Below are 22,490 nucleotides of genomic sequence, written 5' to 3'. Positions count from 1 at the left end.
CTGTGTTTAACCAGCTTATTGAATTAATCCACATCCAGGTTGCTCAACATATAAGGAATCAAGCTAATCAGATTTTGGTCAGAAAAAAATAGAACCAATACCACGCTTCCCCGAAAATAAAACCCTGTCTTATATATTTTTTGCCACAAAAAAGGCACTAGGTCTTATTTCGGGGGATGTCATCCACTGGCTAACCTCACTTACATGTGTCACCCCCGGCCTCCTTCTTGCTGTCAGAGGCCTTCAGAAAGTTCTTCTTCTGCAGCCTGCAAGGCTTTCCTGGAGGCCTCTGCAGCCAATAACAGAGCTCCAGATCGATCCGGAGTTTTGTTATCAGCTACAGGGGCCTTCAGGAAAGCCTTGCCAGCCTTGCCAGCTGCAGAAGAAATGGGCTGGCAAGGCAGGTGTCGGGATGTGCAAGGCCTGGCTGCAACTGTCCAAAGGTAAGTAGTAGGCCAGCTCCACGTACACCTCATCCCCACCCTAGCTTAATTTTGACCTGTGCACCCTGGAGTGGGCGGGATCTTAATTAGGGCTTATTTTGGGGATGAGGCTTATATTGGACGCATGTGTAAAAATCAAGCTAGGGCATACTTTCAGGGTAGGTCATATTTTGGGGGAAATGGTATTAACATGAAGTAAGTTTAGTATTTGTACTAATTCCAGTATTTGATCATCTGATCAAATTAAGTGTGTTATGTGAACAGAGAGATTTGGCTGTTAGCACCACAAGTCTAAGCCTATTCACTAGTATGGCATTGTGCATATTTACTATATAATCCAATGTGATACTTTCAAGACTTCTTCTGATGAGGTGGGAAAAAACATGTTTAAAGTTTTTGAAAATCAGGCTAGTTTACAAAACACGATACTAGGGGTGATTTGAGTTGGTAAAACATCTCTTTTGTAATACTTTGGGACTTTTTATTCTAGTATGACGCCTTTCCTGGGGTTACTTAATAATCTCATCCATTTCATTGTGTGCTTTCACATAAATAGCCTCTTTCAATTATCCTAGCAACTACAGTACATCATGTGAAAGTGGATAAAATGGCAAGAGGCTACAGCGGACTGCCAATCACTGATGTTTTGTGTGTTCTTTTTAATTATTTCATATGAATTTTCTCTCAATTTTCTAGTTTCTAAGTAACTCAGATGAATCACTCTAAAAGCAGAATTTACTGTAATATAAATTCAATTTATATTATAACAGCTTGGGTCCTGGAGTTGTGGGTGCACCATCAGTGAGGTTTCTAAGAAAATATTGGAGAACTGTTTGTCTGGGATGATATAAAGGGCACCCGCCATAGGCAGGGGGGTTAGTCCAGAAGACCTCCAAGCAGGGGTGGGATTCAGATTTTTTAACAACTGGTTCTTTGGGCATGGCTAAGTTGGTGGGCGTGGCTTGGTGGTGATGTTATTGGTTGGGTGTGGCCAACTCAATATCACTCACATTGAGGCAGGCATCTCCTCGCCTGGCCTCTCATGACTGTGGGGATGCTGCAACAGTCGTAAATGTGAAAAATGGTCATAAGTCACTTTATTCAGTGCCATTGTAACTTTGAATGGTCACTCCACACAAGCAAAGTACCAGCAAAGGAGGAGGAAAAAACTCCAGAGACATTCCTGAGACAGGAAGTCTAGTCCTGCCAAGAATGTAATAAGGGTTAACGGAGAGGCACAGGATTAGGCCAGTAAAGTAGAAAAAAACAAAAGGATATTTCTTCTAACAACCAGTTCTCCAAACTGCTTAGAATGTTAACAATCCGGTCTAGTGAATAGGTGCGAACTGGTAGAATCCCACCCCTGCCTCCAAGGTCCCTCCCAGCCCTAGGATTCTATTGTTCAATTTAAGTTATATTTAGTTGTATCCTGTTCCTCCTATTTCTTGTAAATCTACTTTAAAAGTGTGATCCATGGCATGCTATTCAAACTTCAGATACATTTATTGAATCACAAAAGAATACATACTCTGGTGTATACAGTGATACCACTTCAGATATATTCTACATATAAAATCTGACCAAGTATTACAATAGCAATGCCCCAAAAGTAGGAGATGAGGTTTCTCTGAACAACCTTCCTTGGCGCATCAAGGAAAGAACATCAACTCTTACATGAATAGTTTCCTTATCAAATATAATATCTTAGAAATAGAAGCTTTTTCTTCAGCCTTTTTATTATTGAAAAAAATTACAAAGGAGAGGGGGGGAATTATAACAGCAGTGTCACAATGCAAGCTCCACCCCTGTGTGCAGGTATTGTGATATCACATGCATATAAAAAGGGAGGCAGATGTTAACAATGTGTCCAATCTTGTAGATTCCTCCAATTACCGTACAACAAAGGTAGGGATGTCAGTTTAGATTCATAGTGTCAACTGAATTAAGAACTTTTTAGCTATGCAACTTTATGTGCAATAAAATGCAACATTAGTTACTTTGTATTCCAGCTTTAATGTGCCTACCAAACATAACACTCAAACCTATTTATAAAAACAGTTGTGGAGTCCTGGGGGCTCTCAGTGTAACATCAGTTTAATGAATGGGATTTGCTCACCCAGAGAACACCAAGGAGTTAACGGTTCAACTCTGAGCTACATTTATTCTCTTCCATTATTATTCAATTGTCATTCAATTTACAGTTTTATCCCATTGTTACAGGATACTATTCTTGCTAGCAGGATTATTATAGCAGGGAAAAGGCATTCAAAAATGACATTTTCTCACTGAGATAAATTGTGCAAATCTCTCTTTCTTTTTCCTGTCATACCAGCCAGTGGCACTTGAAATGTCACAAACTTGGGCAAACATCAGAGGTTGGTACTCAGTAATATTGTTAATAAGTGTCATAGTTATCTTGCTTCTGCCAAGCTCTGCATCACTTTATGAATGTTTTTTCCTGATTGTTGAAAAATTGTTTTCCCAATCTGGTTTTCTCCAGATATTTTAGAATAATAACTAGAACTCCCAATCCATTCCAAACACAAAAATCTTGTCTTGTTGGAAAAGGTTATTTTAAATATGGAGCAATTCTCATCACATTAATCTGCATGGCTTTAAATATCAGTTGTCTCTAAATCTGTTTCTCCTAAAGAACTTCAAACAGTTGTCCCGCTGCTATAGAAAAATCATCATCATAAGGGCCACTCACCAGGCATGAATCCCTAAAGTTAGACAGATAAATAGCTAGCCTTTTAAATACATTCTAAAGCAGGGGTGTCAAATTCAACTTCACTGGACTGTGGTTCACCTTGGGCGGTTGGGCAGGTGTGGCCAACTGGGTGGGCATGGCCAGCTTGATGCCAGTTACTGGGTGTGGCTGACTGGGTGTGCATGGCCAGCTTGACACCACTCCCTAAACTGCTGGCATGTTTCCTCTTTGCATTAGGTAGACTGGGCCAAAGCCACACTGGCCCAATGTTTCCTCTTTGCATTGGGTAGGCCGGGCCAAAGTGATGTGGGCCAGCCCCTTATATTTTCCAGGACAGCCCCACAGCCTGGATCTTACCACATCGTGCACTGCATCCGGCTCACAGGCCTTGTTTGACACCCCTGTTCTAAAAAATATGTGCATTCTTTGACATAATGCACTGTCCCAGTATCCTTTCTGCAGAATTAATCTGTTCAGAGATAGCAATGTCCTTATTTTTTCTAATTCAGATGTTATGTTATATGTTCAAACGACATACATTCAGTGGTGTGATACAACCGGTGTAACCAGTTCAGTGATCGTGTGCTTCACTATTGCTATTACTAATCCCAAACCTTGGGTAAACACATCATGGAAAATCAGGCTCAAACAAAAATATGTAAAGGGGAAAAGGCACTCTGGAACCTGTTGTCCAATTCCAGTTAAACATGAGTATAATTACAGGAGTTGTCAATCAGAGCTACACCTGCATTCACCAGCACTTCAGACATCTTTATCCCTTTGACTGCCAAATGTACCAGTTAGTCATGAAATGGGAACTACCAAGCAGAAATCTCAAAAGTTGCAGGCTGGAGTGAGAAGCTGAATAAACGGTGGGGGGGGGACACTTCCTGGGTGGGAGGGTTTCATATTCTATAGCTCCCCCCAGGAAGTCTTTGGAGCAAATGCGAGAGCTTGGTGGAGTGGGGGGAGATGAGCGAAGAGCTCTGGGGGCGGGAGAGACGCAACTTCTGGGAGATAGTTCAGTGTCACAGGAGAGGCAGCAGCGAGACTGGTCAGAAGGCTCCTTAGGAAGGAATAGCCCCACCGCCTTTCCCCACACATTCGAGGAAAGAGGGAGAAGAAACAGTCATCAGTGGGGCTGCTCTTTTAGTAACCGCTCTGGAAGCCTGTTGGAAAAGCTGCTCTAAAGTTGGCGGAGAGGCAAGAGGAGCCGGAGTCTGGTGCCGGAGCGAAGTGGGCCCACAGGCGGGCGGAGCTGAACGAGCTGCGGGGATGTCTCAATCAAAGCAAGAAGAAGCGGCGGAACGCGGGGGAGCCTCGAAACTGGGTGCCGCGTTTCGATCGAGCTTTTTCTTTTTCGTCAGGCCGGGCAAGGCTGCGCGCGGAGGTTTCGCCAACGGGAACGTTTCCCTTCAAACGTTCCCTAAGTGGATTATAGCCCGCTCTGGTGGGCTGCGCGCCGCGGGAAACGGCCAAGGCTAAAGTGGAAGTCGCCCTCTCGGTCTCTCGCCGAGGACGAAGTGAATGAGAAGGCGAAGTTCGGCGTTTCCCTCGGAGGCTGGAGTTCAAGGAAAGGGAAAGAGAGAGAGACCGACCGGCGGAAAGAGAACTGCTGCGTCGCGGCTGAGCAATCGGCGTGGGCATGACGGCTTAACTAGGAAACTAAGGCTGGGCTCGGAAGAGACGGCCGTTTCGATCCCGAGATTCGCCCACAGTTGCTGACCGCGAGGCAGGTTAGGCCGCTCTCTATTCTGCCCCCCGAAGTGCCCATAAATCTCGCGGGCCTTTTCGCTATTTTCTCTTCCAAGCTCCGGGCACGTGTCTGTGTTGAGATAGCATCCAATTAAAGGGAGGCGCGTTAAGGCGAGGTCTGCGTTTCTCGGACAAAGGTCAGCTTGCGTCGGGGTTCGGCTCCTTAAACAAAAGACCGGAGGAGCGTTTTCTTCTGTCGGGAGCAAAGGGTTTGAGGTGGAGTTGCTGGGAAGTTTCCCGAAAGGGTGCTGAGGAAGCCGCCTCTTTTCGGATTGCTCATTGCGCGAAGCGGGACGGATGGATGCGGCGCTCCGGTTTGTGCTGAGGGAAGTTAACTAAATTCAGTAGCGGTTTCTCCAAGTAAGTGGTCATTTGAACTATTTTAGGTTTCCCAGCTCTACTACTTTTCCAAAACCTCGGAAAAGCTCCAAAATATACGACCTGTTTCTAAATACGTTAGCTTCCCTTCAACAGTTGCTCTCTCAGAGTTAAAAATACCTGCTGTGGGGGCAGAGCGTTTGTTTATCACGAATTGTTTAAGCTTTCATCTGGGAGCCTAGCTCATCAGAGTTACTTTTCTGACGCATGCTTATTTACACATTTAAGGATTGCAAGAGCAAGTAGCTGTTGCTTGGCAGAGATGTCCAGCTGCCTTGATTTATATGGTTTCAGTGGACCTGTTAACAAAGTCCATCCAGGGGGCTTGCTTGTTGCCAGGATCTACTGTTGACTCTGAATGTTGACAGGTGTCATTGAGTCTGATCAAGTGCTTGGGGATAGAGCTCCGTCCTGATAGTGACATTGATGCTTCTGTGGTGGCTCATTTTGAGAAGCTTATTCAGACAGAGCTTACTAGAAAACGATCTCAAGGAAGCAGTTAAACACACCGATATGCAAGTTGATTTGAGCAGGAAGAACTTTTATGATACATAAAGCCACTCTCTCTACCATTGGACTGCTTCTGGAAATTAATAGAAGTGCAAAATCCCTTTTAAAAGATAAAAAGAGGCTGGGTATATAGGGCCAGTTAATTATACCTCCAGAGGTATTAGAAGAAATATCCTTCTGGGTTCAGTTTAGGGATGGGTTTCTCCCAGTTCTGTCCACCTCTGTAGAACCAGTAGCTCTGAAGAGCAGCAGACATAGAACCAGTTCTGTTTCTGCTGATGTTTTTGCCCACCTGCCCAAACAGGCACTTTCCTGATCTTTATTTCTTGATTTTTCAACTTCAGCTGCTGAACGAGGCACAGCTGCAGTTATAAAAACAAGAAAAGAAGGCTGTTTCAAAGTCTGCTTCTCTGCAGGCAGCTGCTGCTGCTGATTTATAGGCGGGTGGCTCGCAGCCTGCAGGGAAGCTCGTAGTTAACCCTGTTGTATCCCACCCCTAGTTCAGTTCCAAGTGGGGGAAAAGAGACTGGAAATATGGAGGCTGTTTGGAAGGTTGCTTAATGGTGGACAGCAGGACCACATGGCTTGAAGCTCCAAAGAAGGATGATTACATGCTCCAAGGTGAAGGGAAAGAAAAGAAAAAGGCTGAGGTGCTAAGAGTGCCTGGGTTTTATAACCTTTGTTGGGATTTGAATTGGAGCTTGTATTCTGATTGGTTGTCAGACTCCCATGAGGCCATGCAGGGGCAACTCTGTAGGCTGTCCTGAGTTCCAGGCTTGGTTGGGCCTTGCTGAATCTGCACTGAAAGGCTTTTGGCAATTGCTATAGCTTTACCTGGAGATCTTTGTTATGCAAAATATTCTGGCCCAGGCCTTAATGGCCCACCCATTAACAAAGGTGGGGGTGAGCTTCTGCTTCTGGGGTGAGTTTCTGCTCTTGAGTTTCTACTCTTTTTAGAAGAAATATTCTGCCTTTTTAATATTTCCCAGGATATTTCATTTTTCTAGGAGAGGGGTGGGTGCTAACTTCCTACAGAGGTAAGGATATAGCCAAATTCTGGCTTATATCAACAAGCAGTGGACCCCAAAACTGCATGTCATATTCCAGTAGAACTCTGGGAGCTCTTTTCCAAATTTTATATGCTTGTCCTCAGTAATTGCTTGTACCCAATCTAGTAGTCAACTCTCAATCCAACTGACTTTCTGTATGTACTGCAGAAATCGAGAAATCAACCAAATGAAAGGGCTTAAAATTTCCAGAAGCAATCTTATTTCAGCTGAAATGCTTAAATGTTAATGTGAGGGAAACCATTCTGGCGCTGCTGTTCCCCTTTATTGTAAAACCAGTTTAACTTTTAAGTGATTGGAGCATAAGCAGACTTTATTTGCATCAATATAATAAAATGTTCAGTAAACGTAAGAACTCCACAATTGACAAAGTTATTCAAAAATAAAATGTTGAAGATAAAGTTAATATTAAGTACAGGAAATCAGGTAGTTAAAATAAATATAAGTTTATTGCATGCTAATGCTCTCTACAAGAACTTGAACTACTAAAGGTCAAAGTATATTTGCAGTAGATAAGAGTCAAGAAAATTCAAGGTGAGGCTGGACTTGGATCTCCTGTGGGTGCAAAGGAGCTTGAGACTGTTTGACTCCTTCCTTGGGCTCAGCCTGGTCATCTCCTGCAGTTTAATGCCAATGGTCAACTTTTTAGACCCACTGGAAATCTTTTTAACCTAGTGATACTATCATATTCTCTATTTGGCTTTAGGAGAGCCTGAAGATTCAGTATTGCTTTCAGAGCTTAGCCTGTAATTGAATAATTAAAGCTGAAGATTATGGTAACTAGGGATATACAAGCAGTAGTGTCAATGAACAGACTAATTGTTGTAAATAAAAACAGGTGCTGACTGGCTGCTGGATTTCACTGCCTGAAGACTAGTACATTTGTCCTGAGATTGTTTTTTTTTTAATAAAGTTTTATTTGAGTTTTCACACATACAAAATACAAATAAAACATCTTTTTTGAAAATAGCATGGTCCCGGGTTGAACTTCTTTATACAGACACAAAATTCCATGCTCCTTTTTGTGTTCTATTCCATATCTTATACTATTCTACATTTTGTATATAGTTTTTCCCCTTTCAATTTTCTCAATTTTATTTTGATTATCTCATCTCAATTCAAATCATTATATTTATACTTTTGTCTGTTCTGTTTCAATTTCATATTATCTTTTCTCATTAAACAAATTTTCTCCTGTAGTTACTAATTGGAGTATGACACCTTTATATCTTTTAATTACATCCATTCAACTTTTATTTAAACTTCAATATATACCTTAAGGTTATGACCTTCACTATAATACATAATACATAACTTCCAATCAAATTCTGTCTGGTACATTCTTATAATACACACTATATTCTTTAAAAAAAAAGATTATAAATATATGTAATTATAAACCCTCATTCCATTCCAATTCAGTTCTATCAATAATCATTAAAATCTTAACATCTTCAAGACTTCTTTCCAATTAAATATCATACTTCCTTAAAGACACACATAATCTCCATAATTAATTTTTCCCTTATTTCTCTTCACATATGTTTTGTAAATCATTAAATATTCATTTTGTTACATTTATTTATTGACAAGCATTCCACTAAGTTACAATAACTATTTTATCAAACATTTTAATTATACATTGTTTCATATTTTCTAAAATTATTTCTGTTTCTAATATAACAATACTATCTTATGTACCTTTGTAGAATCCCTTTTTCCATTAAATTTTCACCCATTATCTCTAAATAGGCCCTGTTTCTCTATATTTTGTTTCTGTCCTTTAGAACTTCTTTTCCTTTCTTTCTTCCCTCTCTTCTTCTCCCTCCCCTTTTTACCCCCTTGTCTCTCTACTTCTAATTCTCTCTTCTGCATTTCCCTCTTCTGTTGCTTTCTGATTTTATACTTATTTTTCACTCTATTTTGGGGGGAGTTGTTTTTCCCAATCTTAAACTTTCCATTCTCTTTCTCCCCTTTCCTTTTTTTCCCCCACCTAAGATTACTTGTTCATTAAAGATGGCTTCTTCTTTGTCTCAATCTTCTTGTTCTACAGGCATTTCTTGTTGTTTCTCATAATTCCAAATCTCCATTTCTAAAACCTGAAATATGAAGCCAAAAGAACCTCTCCCTTCTTGTGCATCTTCTTTGTACTTTTTAAGTTCCATTTTCAGTTCTTCTAAAGGAGGAGCCATTTTAAACAGTTTTAAACAACCACCCGATTGATTTTAGTCATTCAAATACAATAACCAAAAATCCAGAAATCATCAAGTAATCCAAATAGTTCCAAGTTATTTCTTCTTATTTCTTTTTCCACTTTCTCTTCCTGGGGTTTTTGTTGCAATATTTCAGTTAAAATGTATCTTTTGGAAGTCTTGTTGAGATTTTGCTGTAAGTTCATTTTAATTCCAGGCAGTCTCCTTCCTTTCAGATCCTGCCCTTTTATTCTTTTTCTCTCCTTTCCTGTTTTCAAAAGCTTTCGATTATCCAGAAATCTTTATTATTCCTTTTTATTTTCAGCATTAAATGCCCATTAATGTCAAAGTGGATTTTTTTCCAATTTCTTGCTTAAGTCTCTTAGCTGTCAGTATAGGGAAAGGAGAAAAAAACAACCCAAATCTTTTCCCTTTTCTCTCTCCTTCGCAGCTTAAAAATCTTCTTAGGGAACAATGTTATTGTTTTTTTTAATAGTTTCAATTCCAGTGTACCTTTTTTGTTGCTTTTGCTGTTTGACCTGGTCAACCAACACTTTCTCTTCTTATCTTCCTCCTGCACATTCTTTTCCAGTCGAGTTCTTCTTTGTGGTGGCCATTTCTGACCACCGCTACAACCTCCTTCAGGAAAGGGAGTAATAGCCAGCTAAGGAGGAGAGATGTGGCTCTCCTGAACCCTGCAGGCAGTCACCTCCTTCTTCACCACCTCTAAGGGGTGGCTTAGCCCCAAAACCAGCCAGCTCGGGGCGCTCCAGCGGCAAGCATGGATCGAAGCCTCGCAGAAACGAGGTTTCGGTCTGTCGCCGAAGAAGCTCAAACCGGAAGTCCTTCTGAGATTGTTTTTATAGACAAGGAGATACGATTGTCAAATGGCCCTGAAGTCTTTTATGGTCAAATTGCTAGGTGGAGCTCAATTATTCTAAGCCCAACTTTGCATCATTTGAGTGTCTATTTCTGAATGCTCTCTTTCAACCAACAAGATATATACCTTATGCTGGAAGCAGAACTACTGAGAGTTGATAGAAGAGTAAAGTTTTTCATCTTCAAATACTGATGGAAATTATAATTTTACCCATTAGTTCTAGCCAGATGCATAACTACCTATGTACTCAACAGCCAGCTAGGTTAAGACACTGTCTGAATATTTTACAGTAATCTCTAATCCCATATATTTCTATCTGCTGTATGCTCTCTAGTGGGCTATTCAGCAATATAACATTATGTCGCTGTCCTTGAAGACTGACAAGAGACAGAACTATTGAATGCATTCATTTTTTCAGTTGTCCTCATCCAAGGCCTGGGCTTTGATATCCTCTGAAAATGCCATGAGGGTGTGGGCCATCCAGATCTCAGGAGGACCTCAACATATATCAGCTTTACAATATTTCCAATGCAGAAACATATGACATTTCTAGAATTCATCAGAATGTTCTAGTGGAACTTCTGCCTCATTTGTAAACGGGATATTTTTATTATATTTCTGTTAGATTTTAAATATGTCTTATTTACGCAATGAAGCATGAAAGATGTTGGACTGTAATAAAGAATTGTCTTGTGGGACTTCTCAAGTAGCAATTAACATTGCAAGAGCCAAGTTGTTCTTTTGAAACAGCTACTTGAAAAAGCTGCAGAACAAATCTAAAGGATCAATTCGTCAACCGCCTATGAAGCCTAAGACATATACAGGAGGAAAGAGTTTTTGTTTGGCCTTAGCAAATCTCTGTGTATTATTCCTTCTGGTCTTTTTTTAATCAAAGCATAAACCTGAACATGTATATTTAGTATAAGTCCAATTCCACCAAGTAAAAGTCATTCCCATTTCAAGAATCCTTTTCAATCTGACTAAAGGCCTGGCTTTCAACAGTTGCTACCTTGGCCAGCCCTTGAAATAGGTTGTATCAGGAAACAGGCAGGGTGGATGAGATTTGGCTGCTCCTCTTAGAAACTTCAGTGCCTTTCCATTTCCCTGCATTATCCTTCTCAAACAGGCTGCCTGGGCTGAGTAATGGTAGTATCCCTTAGTACTCGGCCTATTCCTTTTGGATGGCTAAATCCAGAACACAATGCTGTTGGCTCATTGCTTTGTCTCTCTCCAGTGCCTGCATGAAACTATTAAGAGATGTTTTGTTGCATATTTTTATTTAATGGGCTGGCAGTAGAAAGGATGAAAAGGCTGCTGATGTTCAAATCCATGTAGCATTTGGCAAAGTAATATATGATGTTGACTCAGTATAATAAGGATATTACTTGATTAGGTATATGGAAGTTTTTCTTATGATTGTATTATTTTTCTCAACAATTTAATGTTGCTTTTGGCAAAAGCTATTGGAAAATATGAAGGTTTAAGTATGATTATAGGAAGATGTCCAACCATTAATGTATTTAACCTTAAAAATACAACAGGGTTTGAAACAGCCTAAGGCAGTGAGACTTTTGGTGATTTATCTTTCTCTTTATTGCAGCTGATGCTAATGTTGTTCTTTTAATATATGATAAAAATCAGTCAAACAGGAGAAGTAATGTACTAATTTAAAATAATTTCTCAAACTATTAGTAGTAAGTAGCTGAAATAATCAGATGCCTCCTCTTTGAGCCATATCCACAAAGGCCACTAGATTGGAAGGATGTAACTCTTTCCAATAAGCTTGCAGGCTACTTGTCAACATAAATGTCATCTGAATTCAGCTTCCTGCTGCTTATAGTTCAAGAAGATCCTTCTAAATAAGAATCTGAGGTTGAAATCTTGACCATCTGGGGTGCAGCAGCATGATATTGCTCCCAATTTATAGGGATTGTTTGAAAGTTCTTCAGATTAAAGGCCCTCAGGTTTAAATCCTGTAATTCAGGTCTAACTCAGTTTTCTTGATACTAACAAGCAACAGTACTGTAAATTTTATACTTTCAGCAACTCCTGACTTTGCCTGGGTTAAAAGGTAAGAGTTGAACTGTGGCTAGTACTCTGATGGATGACCACTGTCAGGGCTTCATATCAGATTATCACAATTAAACTCTTCCTAAGAAATTTAGCATAGTAGATTTATTGCAGAAAATTAAGAAGCCAATGCACAGACATCTGTCTGTAATAGCAATTCAGAATCCTTCCTTCTAAAGAAGGAAGTTTAAATCCTCAGTCTCTTTTTTCACCTTTGTGAGTCAGCAATCATGTTATTGCTCATTTCCTTTTTTAGGGGGGTTCTACTATGTATCCTTTACAAAGTGGCTTGTTTTGGTGTGAGAATTAGAGATTCCTGCTTTAACTCCAATCTTTATTCAAAGAATGCTGGAGATACAGGGTAGCCTGGGCAGTAGAAAGAAGCAAAGAGGAGAGAAAATGGCATCGAATACTTCATGAGCAGCTCCTCCTTAATAAACTCAGAGAAAATCATCACATCACATTAAATCATTGTGTTGTTTTTTTTTAAGAGGCAAACTTTCTGTTCCATAAAGCCACCTCCCAGCAATCAATAAATCATGGAGGCCTGTTGTATCAAGGGCAGTTTTATGTAATCAAACCTTCCTAGAGAATGAACAGACCGGATTTCTCTCTCTTGCTTCAGAGACTGGAACTATATATAGTCTAAATGAAGTTCAGAGGTTTTTTATCTTTGCTAAACCTCTGTAGAAACTCTTAAGACTCTAAATATCTGACATGGAATCCCCAAAATACCTCTTTTGCTTTCTTTCTAACTTGAAAAAATAATAATGCACTATACCACTGGTTCAGTTTAGCCTTTCTAATTGCCCAATAACCTGAATGGAGGAAAAACTCCAATCATGGATTCAGCAGTGACTGATCCTGAATCTCCTTGGCTAGCAGGCTCCTACAAATCTTTGTCACTGCTTTCTGGGAATATTGCCGTTTGGGAAATGTCTATGGAGATTCTCAGTCATCCAGAGCATGGTTGTCACAAAGGTGTTTTTTCAAAGGCCCGGTCCAGTTGCGTTCGAAAAAAGCACCTTTGGGACATGCCAGTTGGAAAACCAGCATTTCTGTGCTGTGTTATCCCATTTGATATCCTTCTGTTCCAGGAAACATGGTGAGTCAATGACTTGCATATTGAGAGCTAGATATCCCTGATACTTCCAGCAGTACCAATGGTGGTATTCTACCAGTTCAGCCCAGTTCTGCTGACCCGGTAGCACTGATGATCATCAGAGACCGAACCCATTCTCTCCGCTCCTCTGCTGTTGGGCCCACCCACCCGTGCTCCCATACTCACCTTTGCTTTTGAAGTACAGCTGCTTTGCATGGCACAGCAGAGTGTTGCGTGGCAGCTGCTGAAGCGACTGGGAGAGTGCAGGCTTACAGGAGGTGAGTTGGAACGCCCTGTGCCTGCGCAAATGCTTCTGCGCCTGCGCAAAGTGCATGTTTGATGCACTCAAGCAAAGTGTGTGCACACATGCAAAGCGCGCCCACCAAGCCACGCCCACCGAACCGGTGGTAAAAAATTTTTTGAATCCCACCACTGATGGTACCCAGAATGGGTCAAGGAAGACACTGTGCAGGATTAAGTATCCATGTCTCAGCCTTAACATCAAGACAATTAGGCTCTGTTAGGACCTGTGCCTTGCTTCCATCTCAACTTTCCTAATCAGAATTTGGTGCTGATAACGTTTATATTCCTCCCTCTATCTCTTAGCCCCATATTCCAGAAATCTGGTCAATAGCATCAGGCTAGAAACAAGGAGACCATGAGTTTTAATCTGGCCTTAGGCACAAAGCCAGCTCAGTGACCTTGGGCTCGGCTCTTTCTTTCAGCTCTTGGAAGGAGGCAATGCCAAGCCAATTCTAAAAAATACTTTGGGAACTTGTCCAGGCAGTGTCTGAGAATTAGACCAACTCCCTTGTGTGCTCCTTTGGACTCCCCGTGCAAGGGCCCTTTTCAGAAGACCAAGAGAAGCCCCCCCCCCCCATCTCCAGGTGAAGAATATTCCATAGGGCAGGTGCAATAGCAAAGACTTTTTTCCTAAACCCCGTCAGTTGGAATTTTCTTCATGTTTAATGAAATGCACTCAACTACCTTCTAACCCATAACACCCAGGAAATGTTCATGGGATCAATCATCAACAAGCAGTCAATATCTTATAATATCTAGCTGTCGTTCAACACTCTTTATGGGTATATCATCTTGAGTTGTATTATTGCTGATAAAATTATTTTAAGGAGTGTGTTTATTCATTGCTTGAACCAATAAAAACAATTTACTGCAGAGCTTTATTTATTTGATGGTTTGCCAGTGTATGACTGAGTACGCTAACTGTAATATATACTAGAATATGGTTTTAACTCAGAAGAGGATATTAAAAACTTGGCTTATCTTTTCTAATAACAGAGTTTAACTGCATTGGCAGAGGAATACTCAAAATAATAGAATTCTTTACTGTAAAACAATTAACAGATTATTTCTCTGTTGCAAGCTCGGTTACACAAACCTATTTTGGATGGTGAAGTTCTTAGTATTCTCTGAATTGGATTGTTTGCTTGCAGGTATTTCATTAGCCAATTGGGAAAAACCATCAGTGTGAGACACAGTGGGGTTTTCCCCCTGTTTATATACAGCAGTTTACCCTGCCAGTATATGCAATATTTTCTCCTTGGTAGTTCTTTGATTAGGGTATTGGTTTTTTTGCTTAATTGTCTGCTTATCTGGTGTTGGCTGGTGTAGAGGATGTGTTCTGATCTTTTTGTTTCCTTCTTAGAATTTTTTATAGTCTCTCTTGGATGGATGGAATGAATGGAATCTGTTTGAATATAATTAGATTCAATATGTATTTTTATAGACAAACATACTGAGCCACCTATAAATTAGACGAACAACTGCTGGAAGAACTTGACTTTGAGGTAACACTGCAGAGAAATACTTTGAATAGCCTTGAAACCACAGTACTAGATTTCCTGTCTGAAAACCAGGGGTTGTGTTGATTTCTCACAATATAAGCTGGCAGCAGTTCAGTTTAAGCGAATTAGCATTGGCTTGAAATACTGTACTGAAATCCATCTGATAAAAATATTTTCATCAGAATTAAACTGCTGCTAACTACATTGACTCATTTAACCTCAGGAAGTCAGGAAACAAACAGTTTATCAAACTTCCAAGTGACTGGGTTCACAATTTCTTCACAGTCCTCAATGCAGCCTATCGCAAATCCAGTTGGTTCAATTATAGCTGAAGAAGGTCCAGTCCGAGACTGTCGTTATATAGGGTATCTTAGGGCTTGATTCTCTCTCCTGTTTAACATTTACATGAGGCCATTGGGTGATGTCATTCATAAGCATGGAGTTGGCAATTATACATCTCTTCCCATCTATACCTGCGTTGCCAAATATACATCTCAGCCCTTGACTGCTCAAGTGTTGTGACTCAGTGCCAGATGGAATGGGAGGAACAGACATAGACTGAAATTTAACAAGACTGGTTGTGAATATTGAAGCATCTTAGATCTGGAGCAGTGTCTCTCAACCTTGGCAACTTGAAGATGTGTGTGGACTTCAACTCCCAGAATTCCAAGGCAGCAAGGGGGATTTAATATTCAGACCTAATAGTATATTGGGTCATCCTTCGGCTGTGCAGTGGCTCAGTGGTTAAGATGCTGGGCTTGTCAGCTGAAAAGCCATCAGCCCAGGTTCGAGACCCAAGTGCCATGCAATGGGGTGAGCTCCCACCCTTGCCTTAACGTTTGCCAACCTATCAGTTCAAATGCAAATGAGAGTAGATAAACAGGTACTACTTGGGTGGGAAGGTAAGTACTCTGTGATGTCATGCTGTCCACATGACTGCCGAAATCCGGAGAGCGCTGGGTTAATGGCCTTGAAATGGAGAAAAGCTTCCCTTCCCCCCCATAGTTGGCATTGACTAGCGGAGTAAAATCGCAGGGACTTCTTTTTTTTTTTTACCTAGATCGACAAGTCTTTCTTGATAAGTAGCTAGCTGCCATGGGTTTTGCACAAATCTGTCTTATGCACCAATTGTACCCATTCCTGGATCAATAGAATCTACACATAATTGTACATGCCTGGTCACTTCTCATCTGATTGCACTTTATATGGGACTGTATTTGGCAACTATACTTGGTTCAGAATAGAGCAGTGTAGATGGGTATGGGGATACCTGAATATGTCCATGTAACATTTCTACTCATGAGCTGTTCCGGTTACCAGTACAATTCAAGGTGCTTTAAAGCCTTCCAGGGTGTGGTTTGTTATGCAACTGCCCATCTCCAAATAACCCTACCAATAGAAGATCTAGCTAGATCCAGCTCTCAAACAAAGTCATCTCAAGACCCAGGAAATGTGCCTTCTCTCCTATGGGGCAAAGAGAAAATATCTGCTGCAAATTTCCCATAGGCATCCAGCAAGGGCATCCAGCCAATAAATGCTCAGCTCCATCCAGTCACTCTGATTCTACCCCAATAGGGACTGCAGAATCATAAAAAGGGAGCTTAGTAGACAGGATTAGATTAAAAGAATGATGAGTTGAGTGGACCGGTAATTTGAAATCTCATTAGCACGGCTGTTTTTGCAAGAGTCCCTTAATAAAATATGCTTATAAATGGTTGCCTGGCCAGACTAAATTTCCTGACATACTCTTTTTTGTAGAACTGAGACCTCTTATCAAGCCTTTTTCTCTTCAGAGCAGCCTTAGACTTTAGAGCTTGCCAGGGCATGACAATAAATCTCTAGAAACTCAATATTTCAAAGCTAGCAGCAGAAAAGGCAAAGACCAGGCTTGGATAAATAATCTGTTTTGTAGATGCAAGAAGCTCTTTGAATATTTGAAGGACTTTCGTTAGCAGCTTCTCTATAGTCTTCTTGACACTTCTGTAATATTAAACTGCCTGACAAGACTGTCAATAAAATCTCATTATTTAACTTGAATCATTTTTACATTTCCTGGTTTCTTTATCAATTGTACCTTTTATATTAACAAAGATAAATGTTACAATTTACAGTCAACTGATGTTAAATTTTTGGAACCTGATTTACCTCCAGTACAGATGTGTTGGCAATACAGTTAGTGACTAAGTAGGCATGATTGTGTTATATAAGGACATTGAGAAGATATTTATAACATCTTCTTAATTTTTTTTCCAGATGACATGGTGAGAACTGAACGCTTGCAGACTCACTAGCTTCTAACACATTCTTTCCAAAGTATCCATTGTCATGAGGTGTTCCCTGAAACGATCACTTGCAACAGCCTTTTCTCTCTTTGTGTTCCTACTCATCATGAATCTGACTTCTTGGCACCATGAAGATCTTGTGATGGTAAGTATAATAACAACACACTTGCTGAGAGAGAGAGAGAGAATAACACACATATTGTTGAGTTCTTGCTCTGTTAGAAGTCCCAAAATTGTTTCATAAATTTTGAGTATTTCTAAGAAACCATTTTAACTACATTAAGTTCTCTTTTGGATGCAAGTTCTCTCTTTATTTTCATGCTGATTTGTTCACTGTTTTATGGTAAACATGAGGATAGAGATAAGCAGCATAGAAATTAGTAGCCCCTTATTAAAACTTTGGCAGATAATCAAGCAGAATGTCAGTGCTGATCTGCACAAAGAAATAATGATGAAAGTGACAATTTGCTGCCTAATTTTCTCCCGACACTTTCTGAGGTAAGGAAAGCACAATGTAGTGCTGTCCTGTTTTTTGAAAGAACTGGTGTTCCATCCAGATTGTGGCCACTATGGGAAGACAGGCCTCTGCCCATTTCTTCAAAGGTCATATGTACCGTACATCTATCCCATTCAATTTATATTTGAAAAACAATTATACAAAGTATGCATTATTATTATTACTCTAAAATGCAGTATTTTAATTAAAAAGTATGTCACAAAAATTGTGTGTATGCCTTCAAGTCAGATTTTTACTCCTGAGAACTGCATGAACAAGTCCCAGCTGATTTATTGGCTAGATTTTTTTCAGTAGTTTATCATTGCCTGCTTTCTAGGGCTGAGAGAGAATGAATGGCTGAAGGTCATCCAGCTGGCTTTGTTCCTAAGATGGGACTAGAACTCAGAGCCTCTCAGTTTCTAGCCTGATACCCTAGCCACTACAACAAACTGATTACACAAAACTTAGGAATGCAAAAATTCAATCAGCATCTTAGTCTAAAAAGTACAGATCTAGTTGATACTCTTAAAAATATAAATTGAATGAAATTCATCTATCTTCAACCTTGCCATGGCACATCTACCTTCAACCTTGCCATGGCAGGAGTATTCAGAACTGGAGGGTGAAGCAGTGGCATGTATAGGGACCTCTACTTCAAATTAAAATGTATTTCTAGTTCCTAAGATGAGTATTCTTACTTCAGATACCAGGCTTACCTGATAAAGGATACTTTTCATTATATAGCTGCCAAACTAATATTTTATTGGCATACATGGAAGAAGGGTTATCTGCATTAAGTGGGATGGAAAGCAGATTTCTTTTAACCTAAAATGAAGCACTCCTGCAGAATGCAACAAAAAGCATCATTACGGTGCACATCCTATGAATCTTGACTCACCATTTCAGGACTTGCAGGTATTGGGAATACACTGAAAGAAGGGGACCATTGGCCTATAGTTTTATTTGTAAGATACAGTAAATGGGTAGGTGCCAACATGGAATCTTCAACTAATAAAGATCTGTCCTCCTTTAGCCTAATTTTATACCATTATTTTCTCCCTCAATCCAGGCAGAAATGAATGCAAAGAAAATTTTGAATGACACCAGGTATATCCCTATCTCACAAATAAAAAGCAGAAGCAGCAGACATAAGTCCGATCCTTGATGTTCAGAGTCAATAAATGCCCTTGTTCGCCAAATACTTGTAATCAGATGAGATACATTTATGCAAGAAAAACCAAATGCACAGTTATAGTACAGGTGGTTCCTGGCTCAATAGTACTAATTGTGAGATTGATCTTGGAGTCCTAGTGAAGGTCCTAGGCTGCATTAAGAGAGGGATAGAATCAAGATCACCTCAAGTGTTAATACCACTTTATAATACCTTGGTAAGACCACACTTGGAATATTCCATTCAGCTTCAGTTGCCACAATGTAAAAAAGATATTGAAACTCTAGAAAGGGTGCAGAGAAGAGCAACAAAGATGATTAGGGGACTGGAGGCTAAAACACATAAAGAACGGTTGCTGGAATTGTGTATGTCTAGTTTAATGAAAAGAAGGGCTAGAAGTGACATGATAGGAGTGTTCCAATACCTAAGGGATTGCTCCAAAGAAGAGGGAGTCAAGCTATTCTCCAAAGTACTTGAAGGCAGAACAAGAAAACAATGGATGGAAACTAATCAAGGAGAGAACCAACCTAGAACTAAGAAGACATTTTCCGATCGTTACAACAATTAATCAGTGGAACAACTTGCCCCCAGAAGTTTTAGATGCTCCAACACTGGAAATTTTTAAGAAGAGATTGGATAGCCATTTGTCTGAAATTGTATAAAATTTCCTTTCCTGTCTGAACAGGGTTAGACTAGAAGACCTCCAAAGTCCCTTCCAACTCTGTTATTCTGAGTTTCCCTTTCTTTAAAAAAAGGTTTATTAAACTTTGGAAATTCAGAGACACTTTTTGTGTTTTAGTTTGAGTGGTCGGATTTTCTTATCAAAAAGAAATTATATTGCAACCCTGTAAATGAGAGACACAGGTTCCTGCTTTTCTGAAATCATTTCATAGCCATGGAAAGCTACTGCATTGATTTGGTGAAAGTTTACTATTATTGTCTGTTTCTGCACAGAATGATATTCAGAAATGGGCTCAAACAGTGGGCCTGCCTCATATTGCGACTGACTGGACCGTTTATAGTCTCCGAACGTTTATCAATGCCACCAACACACTGAATATCTCTTATGATTACCTTGCTGGGTTGCCTCCACTCAAGAAAAGTAAGTACCAGCAAAAAGTAGGTCAAATACAGGTAATTCTTGAATTATGACCACAAGCGGGACCAGACTTTCCATCCTAAGGTAGTGCAGTCATAAAAGGAGTCATCGCATGATCAGACCCAATTTTATAATCATTTTTACCACAGGCGTTTAAGTGAATCAGCATGGATATCAAGCAAATCACGCAGTCATTAAGCAAATTCTGCTTCTCCAGTTGACTTTCCTTATGGAAAGCCAGCTGGAAAGGTTACAAATCGCAATCATGTCACTAAGACCATAGTAAGTGCAAGCTGGTTACCAAGAGCCTGAATTGCAACCATGTGATGGTGCAACAATTGTAACTTCGAGGACTAGCTCCAAAGATAAATGGAATTCAGTGTAGAACAGGGGTGTCAAACTCACGTCGTCATGGCAGCATCACATGACCTATCGGGACTTTTTTCCTCTTTGCTAAACCGGGCGTCAGCATGGCCAGCACATGACGCATCTGGCCCATGGGAGTTTGACAGTCCTGTTTTAGAACATCCAAACAGGCAGGCCTTTGTGATGGCTAATATTTTAAAAGGAAAAAGAAATCTCTATTTCTACCCTAAGTCAAAAAGTACTCCAAGAGAGCAGTAATCTTCATGCCAATTTATCTCTATAAATAGGATGACTCTGCAGTTAATAGAGTAAATAGAGCTGGTACCCAGCTCTGGGTAATAGAGCTGATAGAGCAGAATGTATAATGGCAGATCTTTCTTCCTCATTCCTATTTCCAAGTAGAGAAGGAATGAGGCTCAGGCTCTCTTCTTATTCTCAAGAGGATGCAGTTGGCTGGTGAGTCTCGTTTCCAGCTCAGTGGTTTATTCAGTATTTTGTCTCCCCTCTCCTTTAGCAATCAGAATTTTGGTTATATTTCATAATAGTTAAGGAGAGGAAAGGATGCAAGCACAGGAGTAGGGATGTACTAAAAATTTCATGTATCCTTTTTTGGTACGTGTGATGCCTTTGAGTCAGTGTTGACTCCTGAAGTCTGCCTGGACATTTCCCTGTAGTCTTCTTGGCAACATTTTTGGAAATGTTTGGCATTGCTTCTTTCATAGGGATGAGAGAAATTAATTAAATCAAAGGTCACTCAGCTGGCTTTGTGCCTAAGGCAGGGCTGTCTAAATGCATGGGCCTGATGGGCACTTGCCCATGGGCCCCCACGAGCATAGGGGCCCCATATTAATCTGTGTATGTTAACCCTTCAATGCACCTTGTATCATATAAATACAGCAACATGTTTATTACATTTTACTGCATTTTTTATTAATACTAACATGTAAATATGTGTTTAATTTTATTGACCATTTACATTTTTATTCCTGTGAGTAGTTGTAGGGGCCCCAGTACACTGCTTTGCCCGGGGCCCATAATGCTGTTAAGATGGCCCTGGCAAGATTAGAACCCACAGTCTCTGGTTTCTAGCCGAGTGCCTTGACCACTACACCAAACTAGCTTTTATATCTTTCCTATTGCCTAAGAAATATAAAAGGAACAGGGTACAATGTCTAAGAGCGATCAGCAATACTTCTGGATTGTGTGTCTATGTTGTGAGCACCTGGCCAAATATGCCTTTATGGAGCCATTGCCACCTACACTGCTGATGGAAATGAGAAATATGCAGCTATTGGTGTTTGATCAGCTTCATCCTCCCCCTTGTTTCTGCTGCTTGCTTTACTGTACTTTTATCATGGAGGGACATTTTTCCCTTCTCTCTTTGGTTCTGATTTGACTTTGCAAACAAACCAATAGCTGCATATTTGTAAACTCGATGAAATTTTTCAAGGCATTTTAACGAAATGCACTGATGTTCCAGCTAGCTATAGTTTTTTCTTGGAATATTTAAAAGCAAAATATGACCTAATATGTTTGAAATTAGCAGATTTATTTCATTGCAGGATTCTTGTAGAGCCCCGAAAAAATGGCTAGGACGTTTTTTTGGGGGGTGAATTAATTCCACCCCCCCGTGCATCAGTGCCGTCTCCAACAACAGCATCTGAGTCGCTCCCGCTTTTCCCCCGTCCCCGTAACAACAGGAAAAAAAACATTTTGAAGTACCTGGGAGTGCCGCGCGCTGCGTTTTGGTTTAATCCTGAGCGGCTGGATGGGCGTGAGAAGAGCCGAGCGAGCACCTCTGCTGCTGCTACCCTTGGTGCTCCAGCCTCAGGCTCTCTGCAAGTTTGCAAAAGTCCCGGTGCGCAGCCCATTCCTGCATTCCAAGCGCCCAGGCCGAGCTGCAGCTGCCCCTCTCTCACCAGCGCCGTCTCCAATAACAGCGGCAGCAGCGGTGGGAACCGTGGTAGTTACGGAGGCAGCTCCCCCACCCGAGAAGTGGCTAAAACACTTCCACAGTTCCCACCACTGCTGCCGCTGTTATTGGAGACGACGCTGGCGAGAGAGGGACAGCTGCAGCTCGGCCTGGGCGCTTGGAATGCAGGAACGGGCTGCGCATTGGGACTTTTGCAAACTTGCAGAGCCCGAGGCTGGAGCACCAAGGGTA

The 22,490-nt window shown here is 40.7% G+C and overlaps 1 protein-coding gene across 3 annotated transcripts in view; it reads left to right on the top strand.

The window, feature by feature from the left end:
• The window catches only part of LOC113434505 (alpha-1,6-mannosyl-glycoprotein 4-beta-N-acetylglucosaminyltransferase-like), a 28,930-nt gene that overhangs the window by 2,226 nt on the left and 4,214 nt on the right, over nt 1–22,490 (top strand). The window contains exons 1-3 of one of the 3 annotated variants that reach the window (XM_087929242.1): nt 2,175–4,889; nt 17,166–17,339; nt 19,816–19,963. In XM_087929242.1, the coding sequence (XP_087785368.1) occupies nt 17,238–17,339; nt 19,816–19,963 (250 nt within the window). In that variant the 5' untranslated portion in view covers nt 2,175–4,889; nt 17,166–17,237. Of the gene's footprint in view, nt 1–2,174; nt 4,890–4,921; nt 5,269–17,165; nt 17,340–19,815; nt 19,964–22,490 lie in introns of those variants that run through there. The other 2 variants (XM_026697743.2, XM_026697744.2) reach the window with 2 other exon arrangements.

Source organism: Pseudonaja textilis, chromosome 3 (assembly GCF_049901715.1).
Source record: "Pseudonaja textilis isolate UNSWEBS1 chromosome 3, rPseTex1.2, whole genome shotgun sequence".
NCBI lineage: Eukaryota > Metazoa > Chordata > Lepidosauria > Squamata > Elapidae > Pseudonaja > Pseudonaja textilis.
This window is presented reverse-complemented; position numbering and strand designations above follow the sequence as displayed.